The following is an 18,699-nucleotide window of genomic DNA, read 5'->3' on the forward strand; positions in this document are numbered from 1 at the left end:
CCATAGACTTCTATACAATATCACCACTAAATCAGACAAGTCTGATGGACAGTTGTAGAATGCCAGGGACTTCCTCTCTCAGTCCAGGAAAACCTACAGTGCTGCCAAAGGGGATGTTGCTGAGGCAGCCTATTAAATGCCCAGAAATATATGCCTCCAGTCAGTCAACAGCTAATAAAGAGCTGTGCAAAGGAGGCTGTTATCTAAGCTCTTCCTGAACTAAAAGGATGGCTGCAACAGGAACTTGTCAGTGGGAAAAGACTTACCACTTGGTCAAGGGCATCACAATAGTGACCAGGGACAAATGTGGAACAGGAATCTTATGTTTCAGCAGCAACTTCTACTGTCATACTTCAGAGGGGGGAAAAAAAGCCTAAAAAAGCACGGGGCCTCAGCTAATGAGCGCTGAAGCAGTCATTTTCTCCAAGTACAGTTCTGATATGCAATTCATCTCCCTCACATAATCTACACAACTGAACACCCACCATACATACGAACAACAGTGAAACATACAAATTCTAATACTTTATTACTTCAATCTAGGCTTTTCAGACTTTTCTTTAATACCAGAATATAATTATAGGTTGGCTGTAGGAAAAATCTAATTGGAAGAAGAGAAATGTCCTGGTCAAACCAATTATACCTCAGACCAACTCCACAAACAACTCCCTGACAAAGTCTACAAAAGAATGTAATTATTTGAGGTATTTGGAGGTTTCTTAGGATCTTACATAAACAAATGCACAACCTTATCCCAAGTCTCTAACAAATTAAGTTATGTTGCATATCGGTAAAGAGTGAGTACTAACATAAACTTGTAAAACTAATTTTGGAAAACCATTATGAAAACCTTCAAAAGTCACATAAAAGCAGGGTTGCACTTAGGTATGTCTGCAAGTTTTGGATATAAGACCGAATCCAAGTTTAACAGACAGCAAGATGTTTGGGCTTCCTCAAGTTCAAAAGGCACAACCTGAATACCTATTTATTTGCTGACTGCATTTTTTTGTGCGTGTGTACGATACAAGGTCACAAGGCCTGCATTTTCACTGAGGAGTGGCTTACCTAGTTTAGTTGTGCTCCGATATGCTGCCTAGAAATTGACATTAGGCAGCCTGACTAACTGCCTAGTGTGGCTACATTTACCTTCACACACTGTAACATCCATAAGGTTTAATCATAAAACATCAGGATGGTTTATAAGTAACTTAAAGGTATTAGGAGGTTTATGATGCTGTAAATTATACCTGCCCTTGAGAGCTGCAGTGATTTAATTTCTCAACCCCTATGATAGCCACATTTCTTGGGAAAAAAACCAAAACAAAACCAAAAAAACCCCACACCACACCACAACCTGCATGCACATAGCTAGCCTCAAACAGCCAAGATCAGTGTGGCTCTGGCACAAAAGAGCAAAAGTGTTGTGTTGCACTGATGCCTGCCCAAAGCTGAAATTTAATCAAAGATGCACAATTACATAAGTTGTTAAGTCTAAAGGATTATATTGATGTGTCCGTTACAAAAGAACTGAGTAGAAAATAAGGCCTGTGGGCCCCATGACAGCACAAGGAGAGGTCTGCTTGTAGTTACAAGTGGATGTTTGTGCACATTTGGCAGAGATGTCATAATAGTTCAGATCTGCTTTTTAAATGCCCATTAAGATGGCTACAAAATACAATATTATTTCCTCCCACAGATTGAAAAAGCTTCTTGAACAAGAAACAGCATATCAGGCAAAAAAAGAACAGGAAAACAACAAGAAAATAGCTAAACTGAAAGAAGAATTGACTAAACTGAAATCCTTTGCTTTAATGGTGGTGGATGAACAGCAAAGACTCACTGAGCAGTTGAATCAACAAAGTCAAAAAATTCAAGAATTAACCACTTCTGCAGAACAAGCACATGAGAAGCTGGCTTTTGCTGAAGCAAAAGTTCAAGAAGAGGAACAGAGAGCCAGCAGGCTGGAGGCTGAGCTTCAAGCCCAAAGCAGTAAGATTTCACAAGACCAAGAAGCAATGATGGCCAAACTAACCAATGAAGACAGTCAGAATCGTCAGCTCCGGTTAAAATTAACTGCTCTCAGTCGACAAATTGATGAGCTGGAAGAGACCAATAAATCTTTACGAAAAGCAGAAGAAGAACTGCAAGACCTAAGGGATAAGATAAATAAGGGAGAGTGTGGGAACTCCACGCTTATGACTGAAGTAGAAGAACTACGGAAACGACTGCTGGAGATGGAAGGAAAAGATGAAGAGCTCATAAAAATGGAAGATCAGTGCAGAGAACTTAATAGAAAGTTAGAAAAAGAAGCATCACAGAGCAAGAACCTTAAAGGGGAAGTCGACAAACTCAACAGAAGAATTATGGAGCTGGAGAAATTAGAAGATGCTTTCAGCAAGAGCAAACAGGAATGCTACTCCCTGAAATGCAACCTAGAAAGAGAAAAAATGTTAACAAAGCAGTTGTCGCATGAGCTGGACGGCTTAAAAGCTAGAATTGGCGAGCTTGAAGCAATTGAAAGTAAGTTAGAAAAAACTGAGTTTACACTTAAAGAAGATTTAACAAAGCTGAAGAGTCTAACAGTGATGCTTGTGGATGAAAGAAAAACTATGGGTGAAAAAATAAAGCAAACAGAAGAAAAGCTGCAAGCTGCAACTTCTCAGCTTCAGGTGGAACAAAACAAAGTGATGTCTGTTACAGAAAAACTAATTGAGGAAAGTAAAAAGGCACTGAAATCAAAATCTGATGCAGAGGAAAAAGTGTCCAGTGTTACAAAAGAAAGAGATGAACTGAAAAACAAACTCAAAGCAGAAGAGGAGAAAGGAAGTGATCTTGTTTCCAAAGTGAATATTCTAAGAAAAAGACTTCAGTCACTGGAAGCTGTTGAAAAAGAGTTTCTTAAAAATAAACTAAAGGAGAGTACTAAATCCAGCACCTCCTTGCAGCAGGAGAACAACAAAATCAAAGAGCTTTCTCAAGAAGTTGAGAGGCTTAAGCAGAAGCTGAAAGAAATGAAGGCTATAGAAGATGATCTTATGAAAACTGAAGATGAATTTGAATCTCTAGAACGAAGATATGTCAATGAACGGGACAGAGCCAAGCTCCTATCAGAGGAGCTGGAGGCTGTGAAAATGGAAGTGGCTAGGTATAAATTAACAGAAAAGGCAGAGTCCAATCAGGAGCAACGTCTTTTTAAGAAGCTCAGAGAAGAGGAAGCCAAATCAAGTCATCTTTCCAGAGAAGTAGATGCACTGAAAGAGAAAATTCACGAATACATGGCAACAGAAGACCTAATTTGTCACCTCCGAGGTGATCATACAGTCTTACAGAAGAAACTCCTCCAGCAAGAAAACAAGAACAGGGAGTTAGCAAGAGAAATGGAAAGCCTCACGAAAGAATTGGAGAGGTACAGACGCTTCAGCAAAAACTGCAGGCCCGGTCTCAACGGAAGAAGAATTTCTGATTTGCAAGTTTTTTCTAAAGAAGTCCAGACAGATCCAGCAGACAATGAACCACCCGATTACAAAACCCTCATTCCTTTAGAGCGAACAGTCATTAATGGGCAGCTCTATGAAGACAGTGATAATGAGGACAAAGATAACAATGAGGAAGATCAAACTGTGTCTTTCAAAAGCAACTCACCCATTGCAAATGCTGTGAACAAAAAATTATGGATCCCTTGGATGAAGTCCAAAGAGAGCCATCCTCAAAACGGAAAGATTCCCACAAAGCAAAATGGAAACTGTGCACAGACTGGAGACCTAGTGCTAAGCCATACACCTGGCCAACCTCTTCACATAAAAGTAACTCCAGACCATGGACAGAACACAGCAACACTTGAAATAACTAGTCCTACCACTGAAAGTCCTCACTCCTACACAAGCACAGCAGTTATACCCAACTGTGGCACTCCAAAGCAAAGAATAACCATTATTCAAAACGCCTCCTTAACACCTGTAAAATCAAAAGCAGCAGAAGGTTACATGAGTCCAGAGCAAGTAATTTCTCCTATTACTATGGCTACTTTTGCAAGATCTCAAACTCCTGAATCATGTGGCTCTTTAACTCCTGAAAGAACAATGTCCCCTTTGGCTTTACCAGGCTCAAGTTCTCAGGAACAAATAATCTCCTCGGAGCCTTTGGAAATAGGAGCCAAGCATGCCATTTTTAGAGTATCCCCAGACAGGCAGTCATCATGGCAGTTCCAGAGATCTAACAGTACGGGATCAAGTGTAATAACTACTGAGGATAACAAAATCCACATCCATTTAGGAAGTCCTTACGTCCAAGCTCTCACCAATTCCAAGCCCATCAGCCCTTGTAATCCAGTGCAAGACAACAGAACTCCAGCACTAGCTAACGGCCTACCCAGTAAGCCCACCAATAAAATCACCAGCAGTATTACTATCACACCATCAGCCACTCCTCTCCCACGGCAATCACAAATTACAGTAAGTAATGTCTATAACTGACCCCCATCCATGCTGACACCCTTACCAGCAACCCATCCTGTTTTTCATCCCAGCAAGAATTATTTGGAACAGCCCCTTTACTTTGGGAGAGATCTGTGCATGAACTATACAACAGTATATGGAACTAACTTTAAGTTTTGCCTGCTTAGTGTTATCAAGTGTGCACTTACTGTATATCTTCTCATTGAAATACAGTTATGTAAAATATTTAGTCTTGCACTTGTATAAATGCATCTTTATGTATTTCCATTTTCAAAATAACTCACATTACTTTTGACTGCAACTTGCCTTGGTAAAATATTTTAACATTACAAAACCAGTAAATAATTGATTATTTTTATCATTGCTTGCAGAATATTTTTGTTCGCTATGTGTGTTTTGTATTTTTTTGCATGTATGGTAGAATTTGAATTAAGCCATAATATTGCCTGCTAACTTCAGATAAGACATGATTCATTATCTTCCATGCTATTTCCCAACTCCTCTTAGCCCTCTCATTTCAGATAATTATCAGTATATCACACACAAACACTCAAAATATTATGTATTGTATCTCATTACAAATTTATGATGCACACATGATATGTTCCAGAGCACAACCACCACTTTTTCTCCCCATCTTTTTTTACACCGTTTGGTTAAAACTCCTTTTAAACCTTCCTGTAAACTTTTCTTGTAAGCGAACTAAGTTCGGAAGCTTATATCACAAAATTATTCTCCCAAACAAGGCAAGTCATTTTTTTCCAACACAACAGAAAAACTGTTATCATTTAGGTACACGGTGAAACAATAAACATCAACACTTACATGCCTAAAGGATAACTCAGAAGAATGGATTCACACATAATATTCAAATTTCACCTATGCTCCTAGCCATCAGGTCAACATGCGATATACATCACACAGGTACACTGAGGAAGAAACAAGATCAGCAAAATATGGCACAGCTTCATGTTTTTCATATAATAGGCTTGACAGAAGCATTAAGAAGTAGTACTAGACCAACTCTCCAAACATGTATGCCTCTAGAACTATGGTAAATAGGAGTACCACACAGAATGGACAAAACAGGTTAAAGTATTTCAATGACAGCTACTGTATTAGTGCCTAAGAAAAGGACAGAAACATAAGCAAGTCTGCCTTTTACATGTGTGCCAAGCAGTCAATCCTAACCTCCCAGAAAATACTGCTAGCAGTGGACCATCTTCACACAGAATGTAAATCAGCCCAAAAGACCTGAAATACACTTTCAAATGCCTCTTTTTCATAAGCTGTAAACTACAAATGTAAATTGGAACAGCTGCTTCTTATTCTAAAAAGTTAAACGTTATGGATCTTATGCTCTTGAGGGGGCAGGGCAGTGAATTATTACAAAAAAAAAAAAAAAAACAACCAAAAAACAAACAAACAAAACCAAACCACACACACAAAAAAACCCCACTCCTTATCAACAAGGTAGTTTGCAAGTAAGCAGAAAGTCCCTATTCAGTGAACTCATATCTTTATTCTGTTTCCATTGTCTAGAGGAAAAAAAACCCAACACAGTATTTCTGCAGTATAACTTAGCAACTCATTCAGCAAAGGACTTTGGCACATGCTTTCACCTAACAAGGGAACTTTTATCATTTTAAGTCCTTTTCATGGGCAGGAACCAAAATAATTATAACTGGAGGCAATAACTGATTTAGAAGGAACAGTTTCTATTGAAAAGCAAAGACCACCACCCATACACGCTTTACTCAGTAAAATTAACAATGGGAAGAAAAAGTATTAACTTTTAAGATATGTGATAGAAATGGATATAATAAATGTATTACAGTTGAGCAGTGGCGATTTTAAAAAGACAAAATGTGAACCTGCACAAGCCTAGCTTAATGTCATGCTGATACACTTCCTGAAGTCATTAAGCTTCATGCATAAGGCGTTCTTCCCACTTGTTTTGTCTCAGTTTACCTCCACTGACTGCAAAAGTGAGATCTGACCAAGATCTGGTTCAGAACAAGTACGCAGTCTTATCCTGCAAAGCAAACTTTGGTTCCCACCAACTCCAGCAAAAGTTACTGATCAAGACAGCAGCCAGCACTCAGGCAAGTCGAGATCATTATAATTTTAGAGTGTGCTAATTATATGAACAAGTTACTTAACTACATTCAGGTTACACATTCTTAACTGCAGGGCTCATTCAAAATTAAGCAGCAGTCCATTCAAAACACATTCTCTGCACTTGCACCACATACCCTGCTGATCCACACCCACGATCTCTGCAGGGACACATTACAAACATGGTACTGTACAACCATGTCTGAAGTAGACACTTGCCAGTGTACTAACAAACACCACAGCTTCCAAATATTAAAGGATTAACACTTGTTCTCCAGAAGCACTAATATTTTCTTCAGTTGGACCCAAAAGTCTAGTAGGAAAAAAAAATTTCATTTCATACCTGCATTCCAAAATACACAGAAATGTGTTGATCATTAACCACCTGCCCATCTATTATAACGTCTTGTAAAAGAAAAGCACAGATCAGGACATAGCAATAAGCACACTTAGTCCTTTGGACAATTCCCAAGCTATTATGAATACAAAAGGTAGGTGAGAGTCCACACCACTTCTACAGTTAATTATTAAACAGGACAGTACTTCTGTTCCTGTCTTAATCCTTACACTGGTGATGGCTTACCAGTAACTGTTCAATTAATAAAAGACAAAGGAAGCAGCCACTCATGGCCATTAACTCCTAAATAAGAAGCACCATCATTGCCTGTAAATGAACTTGCTACTTTTCCTCAACACACATCTTGATTAAGGGATCCTCACACTCCCCTGTTGATGAAACAATCTATGTGTAGATGTTAACTGACTTCACAGTGGAATTTTTGTCATTCATTTCAACATATGAAAAATCAAATAATTATTTTAACTATAAGTAAGGTTTTCAGAATAAAACCTGTTCATCCTGTTCAAATTCCCAATATCTATTTCAAAGCACACAGCAGAGAAAATAAACACCTGGATGTACTTGTTGAGAGCTGAAACTTACTTAGTAATTTGAACAGAAATAAATCAGCTGTAAATTTATCATAAAATAACAAATAGGAATCATAGTTTACTAATAAACAGCAAATTACCTATTTACAAATTAACCTCAAATTGTTCAGATCACCACTCCATATTTCAGATTATTTCCATTTTGCTGAGTGGGAATATTCACCTACTTCCTTGGCAGGCAAAGAGAAAACAGCAGAGCAAGGAGAAAATTAAATGAGTTGTCTGCAAATTGATTTAAACACACTGAAAAAAAACCCAAACCATCAAGCATAATCTTATTAAAATTCAACCAAGTAAGGCAGCTTTTCTAGGAATTTCAAGCATTCCATAAGTGGTAAGTATTGCTGTTAATTTGGAGGCTGAAACATATTTGTTTTCAACATTTGCCCAAAAAACCTAAAATCTGACAGGAATGTAATGATTTGATTAAATATTAATGGGAAAATGGGAAATATGGTCACAAAGTAAGTAGCATGTATCAGAGGGATTAAACTGTGTAAGAAATCATAAAAGCAGTTTTCAGCAGATCATAATGTCAACGCTTCTCTTTTCCAAAACTCTAAGCAGGCACCTCCTCTGAAGTCCAAAAATCTACCATTTCCCCTGGATATTGAATTAAGTCCCCAGGAAGAGAAAGGGAGAATTAACTGATAAAAAATGGCAGAAGTTATCAGCCCACATTCCTTCATCTTTTCAGTTTTATTTCAGCGAGTGAGCAAAGGAACACAAGCAAGGGCAGCACAAACAGTTCAGTGCTCAGCATTTTTAAGTCATTCTTTTTATGTGATTACATATTTCAGAAGAAATATTTGTAATTTTTGTCCTTACAGGGAGGATGGATGGGGGGAGGGAGGGAAAAGGAGGAAAAGAAAAAAGAAGAGCATAAGAAGCAGTAATGGTATTCTGAGCGCAAAGTTCCCATCCATTAACTGAGAGGTAGTATTTCCAGTTATTTAAAAACCTCCCATAAGTAGGTTATTAAGAAATAGAATTGAGAAAAATTGCAGGAGCAGCCAGCTAATCTTCCTGATCCAAAGCACAGTAGATAATACAGTGTCTGGGGACAGAATGTAAGGCTGTAATAAGAAAAAAGATCTGTACTTAAACATCACATGCAAGGTTTAAGAGGGCCTGCTCCCCACACTGGGGAGAAAAATAATCAAAAACAGAGTTGTACAACCCTACTTTTTGATTAAGATTGAATGGATGCTGCAGGGTTAGGTGATGGAAATGGAGTAACCAGCTGCAGGATGACTTTGTCCCTAGGAAACAGATACTGAGACAGGCAAAACAAAAACTGACAACTGCCTAATCCCCAGGCTTAAGCAAGGACTACCAAAACATTATGTTACCAAGAAACAGAAGAGAAAAAGATCTTATGGTTCAAGTACAGCACGAATGGGTGTATAAAGACATTTTAAAATTAACACCAAATAGTGTAAGGGGGACAGTGCTTAAAAAAAAAAGACCAACGTAAAAAATTTAAGAAGCATAAAGTTTTTTCACAAATGTGTAGTCAGTGGCCCCAAGATGTCGCTGAATTCACTCCACCAGCACATCACCCAGTGACCCACCATACTGTGAAAGCCTCAAAGCCTCAAATATCAGAGCTGCCAACTGAACACGATTCTCTTCTGATGACTCTTGGGAAACAGATTTTGAGTACAGGAGGAAAGACCTGTTTTAATTAATCAATGACTCCTGACTTGCCATGCAGTGGCCTGACATCACAGGGTCTTCATATAGGGATGGGCAAAAGAAGCTCCCTCCCCTCTCTTACCCCTACCACATCCCGTATCACAGAACACTGCCCTTCAGTTACCCTGTCATCACTGTTCAGGAAGGCAGCACTGTGAACAAGGTCAAGAAACTAACCTGGATTTAAAAAAAAAAACAACAAAAAAACACCAACTCACATCACTCCAAAAAAAACATATTCCAAAAATCTTTCTTAAAACAAACAAACAAAAACACACACACCCCACCAGGATCCATTTCACAGCACTGCTCTATCAAAAGAGCTATATCAACATAACCGAAGGGGCAAGCAAAAAGGATGAGCGATTTATATTGGAATCACTGCCGAAGCCCCAGTCTCATTGTCTTAGATGCTACCACTATTGCCTGAAGAAATACAATCTACCATGCAAATACATTACAAAGCACTCAAAATATACAACAAACATTCATCAGTCCCATTAACGTCCTTCTCGACTAGTAAGAAGAAACTACTCCACTTTCAGGACAGAAGTTAATTGACTTGTGCAAAATCACAGCTAGGCAGCTTCAATTGTGCTTAGAAACTAGAATTTCTTATCCTTGATTGTCTCATACTCAAGCTTTATAGGTCATGTTTTATCCCATAGAAACAACAATCTTGCCTGGACAAAACGTAGAGGGGTGGGGTTTTTTTTTTCAAATATAATTTTCATATATATATATATATATATAAAGCTTTTATATATAAACATTTTAAATAGGACTCCAATTAACACACCTTTAAATCTGGCCTTCACAAAGGAAATCAGCCTGCTCCCAGACAGAAAAAAAGCCATGATGGTAAAAGCAGAGGTGGTTTTTTTTCCTTCTCCATACAGAACATATTTGGGCCTAACCTAGGAACCCCTGTATGCTTCTTCAACTTCCCATATTAACTAATATAGCAAAGATATACTCAAAACTTTCAAACAGACAACATTGACACTGAAGACATTAAAAGGCGTGTGTAGGTATGATACTGAAGATGTTAAAAGATGCGTGTAGGTATGAGCACAGTTCCACACATCTTTAAAAACTGCATACTTCGAAATACCCAAACACATATACCCCTACCTGCCCACAATCTGTACAGAATAAGACCTGCTGCCAAGAATCTTATTCAACAAATGCCAACGCAGCTTTAAACCAAGTGAATTGATGGTATCGCACAGATTTGTAAAATAATGTAGTCTATAAAAACACGTACAGTTAAGCACCAGCAGAAGCATTTAAGGGCCAGCACTACCCTCCCCTGGACAGAATTAATATTGCAGTATAGTATTTAGTATTCTTCAAAAAGGCCACACTACCACTATTCTCAGTGAGCCTAGGTGCCTTAACAAGGTGTCTGAGATCCCTCCTTGTGTCAAGGGGCAAAGGGAAGAGAACTAACAACAAGCAACTGTTCATTTCGGAGACCAGCCAGCTGCATGATGAACCAGTGCCAGGTAAATCCTTGTCCTAGGGGAGCTGACACACAACATAACCTTACCTTTCCCTGCATCTTGTCAATTATCTATTAAAAAGCAGTCTTTAAACTATCTTAAGAGATTATCACATTTCCCAGTGAAGGCATATTCCAAGAAAAGCAAGACAGATAACAGAATTTTAGTAATTACGAGTACAACTTCTGCCTCCAACTCTGTCCAACTGTGCTTCTTTTCCCCACCAACAGAAAATAGATTTAAACCTGGCATTCAGGAAATAAGACCATGGTGACACATTTGGGTACATGAGTGCAAATCATGCCACATATATGAAAATTATTCCTAATATTAATACAGATTTTTTCTGTTGAATAATTAATAGTATTGAAATCAAGAGTGCTGTAATAGGCCAAATATCAGGAGAAGAGCAGCAATCATAGAAAACAGAGCTTAGAAGGGACCTCATGGCATTTTCCAGCATTTTCCCTTACTACGACTTTGCTTAAACCCTTCTAGAGAAATGCCTGGTTCATCCTGTTCTAAAAAAACTTCTCCAATGACAATTTCACAGTTACCCCAGAAGTCTGTAACAGGGCTGAAATACCCTTGCCATTAAGAATCTTGCTAATTTTTAAACTAGATTTCCTTTGCTGAAATTGTAATCTAGTATTCACTTTCCTATCCCACCACTGGACTTCAAAAATTATTTTCTCTGCAACAGACCTTCACATATTAGATGACAATTATCATGTCTTTCTTCAGTTTTGTTTTCTCCAGACTAAACAAAACCAATTGCTCCCCCACTTAATAGCACTTAATACTGTATAGATTACTAATCATTTTACCTCTGGTGTGACAGTACAGTGCCCCAAGCCAGATAATACTCTGGCTAAGGTCTTACTAACGTAAGTATAAGAATTATTTCTACTGCTCCTCAATATAGTCATGCACACAAGTGGGTTGCATAAAAGGAAACAGAGCAACTGAGAATTTTCCCTCTGGATTCCTAGAAGACAGATGCCAGGACCTAGTGAAAGAAAAGGAAATATCCGAATGCCCTGTACAGTTGAAGAGGCCTAACCTGAAATTTCAGCCAAAGCTGTCTTGTTTGGAGTCCAAAGGGAATATTCAGGTTTATCACTTAATCTTAACTCATTCTCACTTGCAGACCTGGCTCACGTTCTGACTGCATTCAATCATCCAGGAACAAACCTAAGCCTGGCAAGAAGCACACTTGTGCACATACAGATATGTGGACTTCTGTGTAAAGGATCTTCAGCATCATCCCTTGGCCACTTTCACTAAAGTTGAAAATCATACTCTCTGTTGCTCAAATTTCTTAAACTAAAAATTTAAGCAATGAGAAAAAACCTTATCTTAAGTTACTTCTCATAGATCAAGTTCCACAATGACTGTAGAAAGGTAAATAAGAAAACTTAGAGCAGAAGTACTACATGCTCCCCCCTATTTAAATTAATACAGTTCAAACAGGAAGCAAAGCATACATCAAACCTCCAGATGAGGGAGGAAAAAAAAAAGAAAAAAAAAAAAAAGATTAGGACCAAAGGCAGGAGAACTACTTGAACAGCACAGAAACAGACATATTTTCTCTCCTTGACACCCCCCCCCAACTTGCTTTAGTCCACTGCCCAGAAGGCAAGCATTGTATTGTGGCAAAATACCCAATGGTCCATATAAGTAACAGATAAACCATGTCCGTGCCCATGGGAAAAAAACAAAGTGTGTATGGAATGTATATCCTGGTATTTCAGAGCATGCCTTCACAGCTGACTTCCCGAAATTAAGGGCCTTTTTCACAGTCACATATGACAATTCCGCAATTGTCACCCATGAAGTGTTTGTCCACACCCCTGAAGTACTTGTGTCATTCACTATGAAATAACAAACAGCCACTGCAAAGGAGGTCTCACTCTAACATCCTTTCTCCTGCCAATTCCTATTACAGGTGATTGACATCTACTTCAGGAGCTAATTTATAACTGAGAAAGTGAAAAGATCCTTATGAAACTTCAGCTTTCTGGATTCTTAGATCATTACTTGCCTTGAAAATGAGCTTTAACTGCTTATTTCTACAACCATAAGCACTACTGACAAAACCTTTGGTATTTTCCAAGTCCAACACCTTAAATTAATACGATGCTAACGTGACTAATATGACAGACATACCACATAATATTCTCTTTTCGAAAATGTGGCTAGTTTAATGTCTTTGGATTTGGTTGTCTTTGTAGTTATTTGCCGATATTTATTTCACTGTGTTTAGACACGTTAAGTAAAGTAAAACCATACAACTACTCAGATAGGTAGCTCCAGGGTAACATGTCCTTTCCAGGGTTGTTTAGAGAGAACTCCCTGTTTTGATGGGTGTTTTCATGGGAACTCCCAAGGGCTGTCCAGAACACAAAAGGCAGCTCATCTTGGTTTTTGAAGGATAAACATATCTTATTTCCTCTTCTATCACTTGGAAAGATAACAAATATAAAAAGTGGCCTACAGATGGGAACTCAAAGAGCCATAACTAAACAGCAGCGATGAACACATAAGCCAGCAAATTCAGAATACAAGTGAGTGTCAAAAAAAGAATGGGGGAGACTGAAAACCGTCCACCTTAAAGGAGGAAATGAATTGATAGAAAGGGTGCATACATTCGAAGAGATTCTTGGTATGCACACAGACTTCCCATACATAGATAAAAGTTAAAAATAAAATTGAAAAAGCCCACCAAAACCTCTAAGAGGGGTCTTTTTATAGTCATTCAGGTCTGCCCAAAAACCAAATTGAACATCCCAACACACAAGCAAGCCATAGCCAATGTATCTGCTTAGATGTCTCTACACTAAGTAGTAGCAAAGGAACTAGGAGGATTGCATGAGAATTTTCAGTACACATACAACTAAACCAATGCAGAACTTTATATAGTTACTTCCAAGTGCTTTCCAGACAATTGCTACATAATGCCATTCCCTCTTTACAGGAACAACTTACAGCAGCGTAAGCATTGATCTAGTCTACCGACTCAAAATGTTCTTTTTACAACTCATATCCAAGATTTATATTTTGTCAAGTACCAAGTTTTAAAAAACAAAGTTTAGTGATCTAGCTACACATGCATTTAGACTCAAAAAGTGTCAACAAGTATTTTCCTTAAATTTAAGTTATTCAGCCTTTTCTCTTCAGAATTTATATCAGGAATGATGAAAAAGAAACCAATTTGTAAGTGCTGAAAGAAGAGGAGGGCAAGTAGATGGACAGTTTGTTAAATCCCTGCCTACAACAGAAGTTACAGCTATACAGCTAGACTAGTACAATCACTGAAGTGCAAGTTTAGTTGTCCTGGCACAGAAACTTAACGCTCGTATGGTTTACTCATATAGGAAAAAAGCCCTATAATACAGTTGTTATCCTCAAGTTTGAGCCTATGCCAGAAGTTGCATCAATTCAGTTACTGTGGCTGTAAGCAACGGTAACACAGACGAAAAAGAGTAATGCAACCACTATAAGCAGACCAAACCTTGACAAAGTCAGCAGTTATAATGCAACTCTCCGAACTAAGTGATAATAATTTAGATGTATTCAATACTGTCAATCAGAACTGCAAAACAGAACATAATTTTGAATCACCAAAAAATTTTTGCTTGAAAGGAAATCTGATGGCTCAGAGGGCCATATTATGTGTAAATGGTGGTTTTAATGAGCTGGAAGCTGGTGCAAACTATAGGTCAGAGCACAGGGGTATTTTCATACCTAAATTCGCACTGATTTAGTAAGACCATAGAGCCTGAGCACCAGTTAGATGCACAAAACCTGTAAAAATCTAGGCCTGCAAATACCTTCTTGAAATACTAACACTGCTGTTCAATCAACTACAGACAGAATCTTCCAACCACTGTATACCCTATGGAGTCTCTAAACTGGAACACTTCTGAAAAAAAAAAAAACAAACAAAACAAAACCAAAAACCCAAAACCAAACCAAAAAACTAAATCCCACACTAAATCACAACACAAAAAAAAAAGCCCCACACCAGAAACACAACTCAAAACCCCACAACTTTTTCTTAGAGACATAATCACATTTTAGCATGCAAGACCTTACCCATAATTTTCTAAGCATATTGAAATGAATAGATAAAAATATTTATGTAATGTAATTCATTTTATAGTTAGGAAACTGAGACACGTTTTATATCCTCTCTAAATTTACATTAAAGAGTGGCACTGCTAGGAACAGCCCACCCAAAAGTGGCTTCTTTCTTAACACAGTTTTAGTAATCAAAGCAAATTGCTTTTTGGTTTGGGGGTGGGGTTTCGGTCTTTGGTTTTTCCCCTTGCATACTAATAATACGAGTGCTAAAATTCAAGAGTACCATGAAAATGCATGCTAAATTTTTTTATTCAGCATTTAACGACAAGTTTCAGTCTGGTTTTAGCGGAAATCCTGGGAAGCGGTCCAAAAGAAAAACTTTGCTGCCACCTAGAGGTAAAACCTTCACAGAGCAAACAAAAACGCGTTTCCTTTTTCCTGCTCACTTCCAAAGCCAAACTTCTCAATGTATTATTTTAAAAAAAGGTAAAAATTGAAACTTTCTGATTTTGAAAACAGAAACATAAAACGAGTTATATCCGTTCAGACCCAGGATTTATGTATCTCATCTTTGGTAGTGACCAGCAGTAAATGATTATGAAAAATACGTCAAGAGTAATAAACCCAGCCTCCAGCAGCCTACAACTTATGGCTATCCACAGCTGAAATCTACACCATGTCTTTGTGTTTCACAGTCTTTGATGGATGCTATGAATCAGTCTAAACTCTCTCCAAACCAATTTCTGTCATTGCCTCAAAAACTGCCTGTCCCAACGAGTTTCCTAGCTCATTGACAAGTGAAAATACTTCTTACTTAATCTTCAACCCACCTTCAACGGATGCCCTCTCAAGCATATTATTAGAGAGTATTCCCCTAGTCACCATAATGCTAGATTTCTTCTGTTGTTTTTTTTCCTCTCCACTATCTATTTTCCAAACTTGAAAAAGTTTAGAACATGTTGTTAACCTTCACGCAGAAGCCATTCCGTAACTGATAGTCTTTGCCACCTTTTTCTGCATTTTGCCATACGCTTTTCTGAGCTGTTTGGACAAAACTCTGCAAAACATTCACCACATAGGCATGGTTTGGATTCACACACTAAAAAGTCATGGGGATTGGGTTTTTTTATTCTTTTCTTTGTAGTTCCTAACCTGCCTGTTACCTGTTTGGAAATTGCCAGTGGCTGAGCAACGAGGACCGTTTACAGTGACTCCAGGATCTGTGTTCTGAGTGACAAGAGATGCCATATTTACTACTGTATGCGAACTCTATACATATATCTCCCTACATATATTATTTTTCATTTGTTAACACTGAACTGACACACATTTTATCACCTTGTTACTCAATACCATGAATTACCATCAGCTCTTGCTTCTAATACGCTCCCTTTTATACCACATGCAAATGTCATCATTTCAGTACTGTCTTCCCATGCAGTTCATGAACATGTTGAATATCACATGTGTCTGTGAGGCTCACATGGTATCTGCATTATACTATGAAAACTGGCTTCGTGTTCTGCTTTCTATCCACTTGCCACTTTTTAACCATGACAATCTTCCTTCTTTTCCCGCAGAAACTTTGCTCTGCCAAGACTCTTTTGTTGGAGACCACTATAACTTTTTTTTTTTTTTTGAAAAATCATAATATAACATGGTCACATCCATAATAGTAATTTAAAGGCACCTACCTACATCTGTCTCTCAGATGCTAAGAGAAGGGTCAACCCAAACTGCAAGAAACTTCTTGAGCTTCCAAAACAGCCTAGCCAGATGCCAAGCTATGCTTCAGAATTGTTCCAGAGTTAGATCCAGGTCATGGACCATTGAATCAACTCAACACTACTGACAGTTTCCCAGTTCCAGTGCCTGGGAACATTCACAGACTCTGCCTAGTTCATTATTAGACAATCTGATACCATATACCTATATAACAATATCTGACTAACACAGAGGTGAATATTATCCTCAACAAGAAGTATGGATGTTTTCCCATCGCAAAATTAGTAACCATGTGGGTGAACATGCTATTTCTTATTGTCATTTCTACAGTTTGATCAGTTCAGCAGTTATACTTATGAAACTTCTCTGAAGCTTTACTCCAAAAGTGGCATCACATCCCTCTAGCTTCACCAGCAATTTCAGTGGCAGATTGCACATCACTAATAAGGATTCAGCAATTTAAAAAATCATCTCCTTCAGAACTCTTGGAAAAATACCACATTGTTCTGGGATATTGTTACTCTTCTCTCTCTCTCTTTGTTCTCAAACTTCTATTAGCCCAAGTTGCTTTTTCTCCTTACTCATGATCCATTAAGCACATCTGTGATGTACAAACTTTCCCCAAATTCTTCCATACTGAGCATGTGCAATGATCTGATGTCGGCTCTGCTTTATCCTTTTGAGAACTCCTGTCATATACAACTATCTACAGCCAAATAGCAGGCTTTTGAATTCTGGTAAGTTTTTTTTAAAAAGAAATACTTATTCGAGGCAGGCTTTTATGGCCACTAGGAAGGTGTTTCTCAAAGCTTGTTTTGATCTAGCTCATTCTCATTCATACTTAATTCACCAGAGTTTCTATGCTCGTTCCTATTGTCCTCATTTGAACACAGTTTCCATTTATGTTTTTTTTTAAAAAAAAAAAACAACATCAAACTCAAATGAACTTTTACTCTGTTGCTCAGCTATAAAAGGTATATAAAAAGGCTTGTGATGTAAAAAGCCTTTCTGATGGGTAGTGCATGTTTAACTCCAGTTTCAGATAAGGTACTTTTCAAACAATCTCCTTGCCTTTACAGGCCTTCACCCCTTTTCAGTGCTAGTTTTAACTTTTTTTTTTTTTCCCCCCATCTACTTACTTCTTTGCAATTAAATGTGACTCTGATGGATTCTGGAGGGAGAGTTCTCTCATACATTAATTTTGTGTACACTGTGGTCACTTTCAAAGAATGATCTCTCACATTAAATTATGAGCTAGGTACTGCCTGCTACTCAGGACTGAATCAAGACTTGCTTCTGCATGCAGAAGTTCTCTGATTATTCACCCAGAGAAGTCACCCAGTTCACAGCCTTTGCACTGCATCACTCACTCAGCCGCTAGGGGTGTTGCCCTAGTCAGAGGGCTGACAGAAAACTCCACTTATTTATACTCTGGATTTCAATCAATTCAGATTCTTTGATATTCACCAATCAAATAGATAAGTTAAATACAAAGCTGCACTCTGATTACCAAGGAGAGAAAGGAAGTTCAGACAAACAGTTCTAGGAGCAAGGTGTTTAGTTTTATGATGTGGAAAAGACACTGATGAGCTAAATATACAATCTATCTCTCCTCCCTTATGTGTGTTTTATTTTCTTGGTTTATTTCAAGATTACTGATGCATTCCGTCATTCAGTTCCAACTCGGATCCCCAAACCAAAGCCTACGAGCACCACCAAAGTACCCATCAAAATTTCTGCTGGACATCTCAAACAACCAGTCCAAGACAGCAGTTCTGGAAAGCTACGCATTATAAGGACTGTGTCTAAAACCTGCCTTCAAAGCGGAGGGAGAAGGTAAATAATGTTCTATGATCTATGACATTAAAATGGATTTAAGCAATCTGAATCTCAACAGTAGTTGTTTCCATTGGGGAAAAGTCTGAAACCATCCACATGGTCAGCACGCCAATGGTCACCAATCACAAGACATCAAGAAACAGCCAAATTCTTAGGATTCGAAAGTAACTGCATGTCCGCAGGGACCAAGCTCTGCTCCTATTTTTCTGGTGTAATTCCAGAATTTGGCCCTCATGGTACAGAAGCACTTGAGACACAAGTTTCTACTATAAGTTCAGTTTTGACACATTCCACATATAACAATACTAATGTTGTCTCAGTAG

At 38.1% G+C, this 18,699-nt stretch overlaps 1 protein-coding gene across 1 annotated transcript in view; it reads left to right on the top strand.

The window, feature by feature from the left end:
• Positions 1–4,810, top strand: part of FILIP1L (filamin A interacting protein 1-like) — a 66,413-nt gene extending 61,603 nt beyond the window's left edge. Inside the window, exon 4 of the mRNA XM_009891623.1 lies at positions 1,697–4,810. Within this exon, the coding sequence (XP_009889925.1) occupies positions 1,697–4,472 (2,776 nt within the window). The 3' untranslated portion in view covers positions 4,473–4,810. The remainder of the gene's footprint in view (positions 1–1,696) is intronic.
• The last annotated feature ends 13,889 nt before the right edge of the window (positions 4,811–18,699 follow it).

Source organism: Charadrius vociferus, unplaced genomic scaffold (genome assembly GCF_000708025.1).
Source record: "Charadrius vociferus isolate BGI_N301 unplaced genomic scaffold, ASM70802v2 scaffold329, whole genome shotgun sequence".
NCBI classification, from domain to species: Eukaryota; Metazoa; Chordata; class Aves; order Charadriiformes; family Charadriidae; genus Charadrius; species Charadrius vociferus.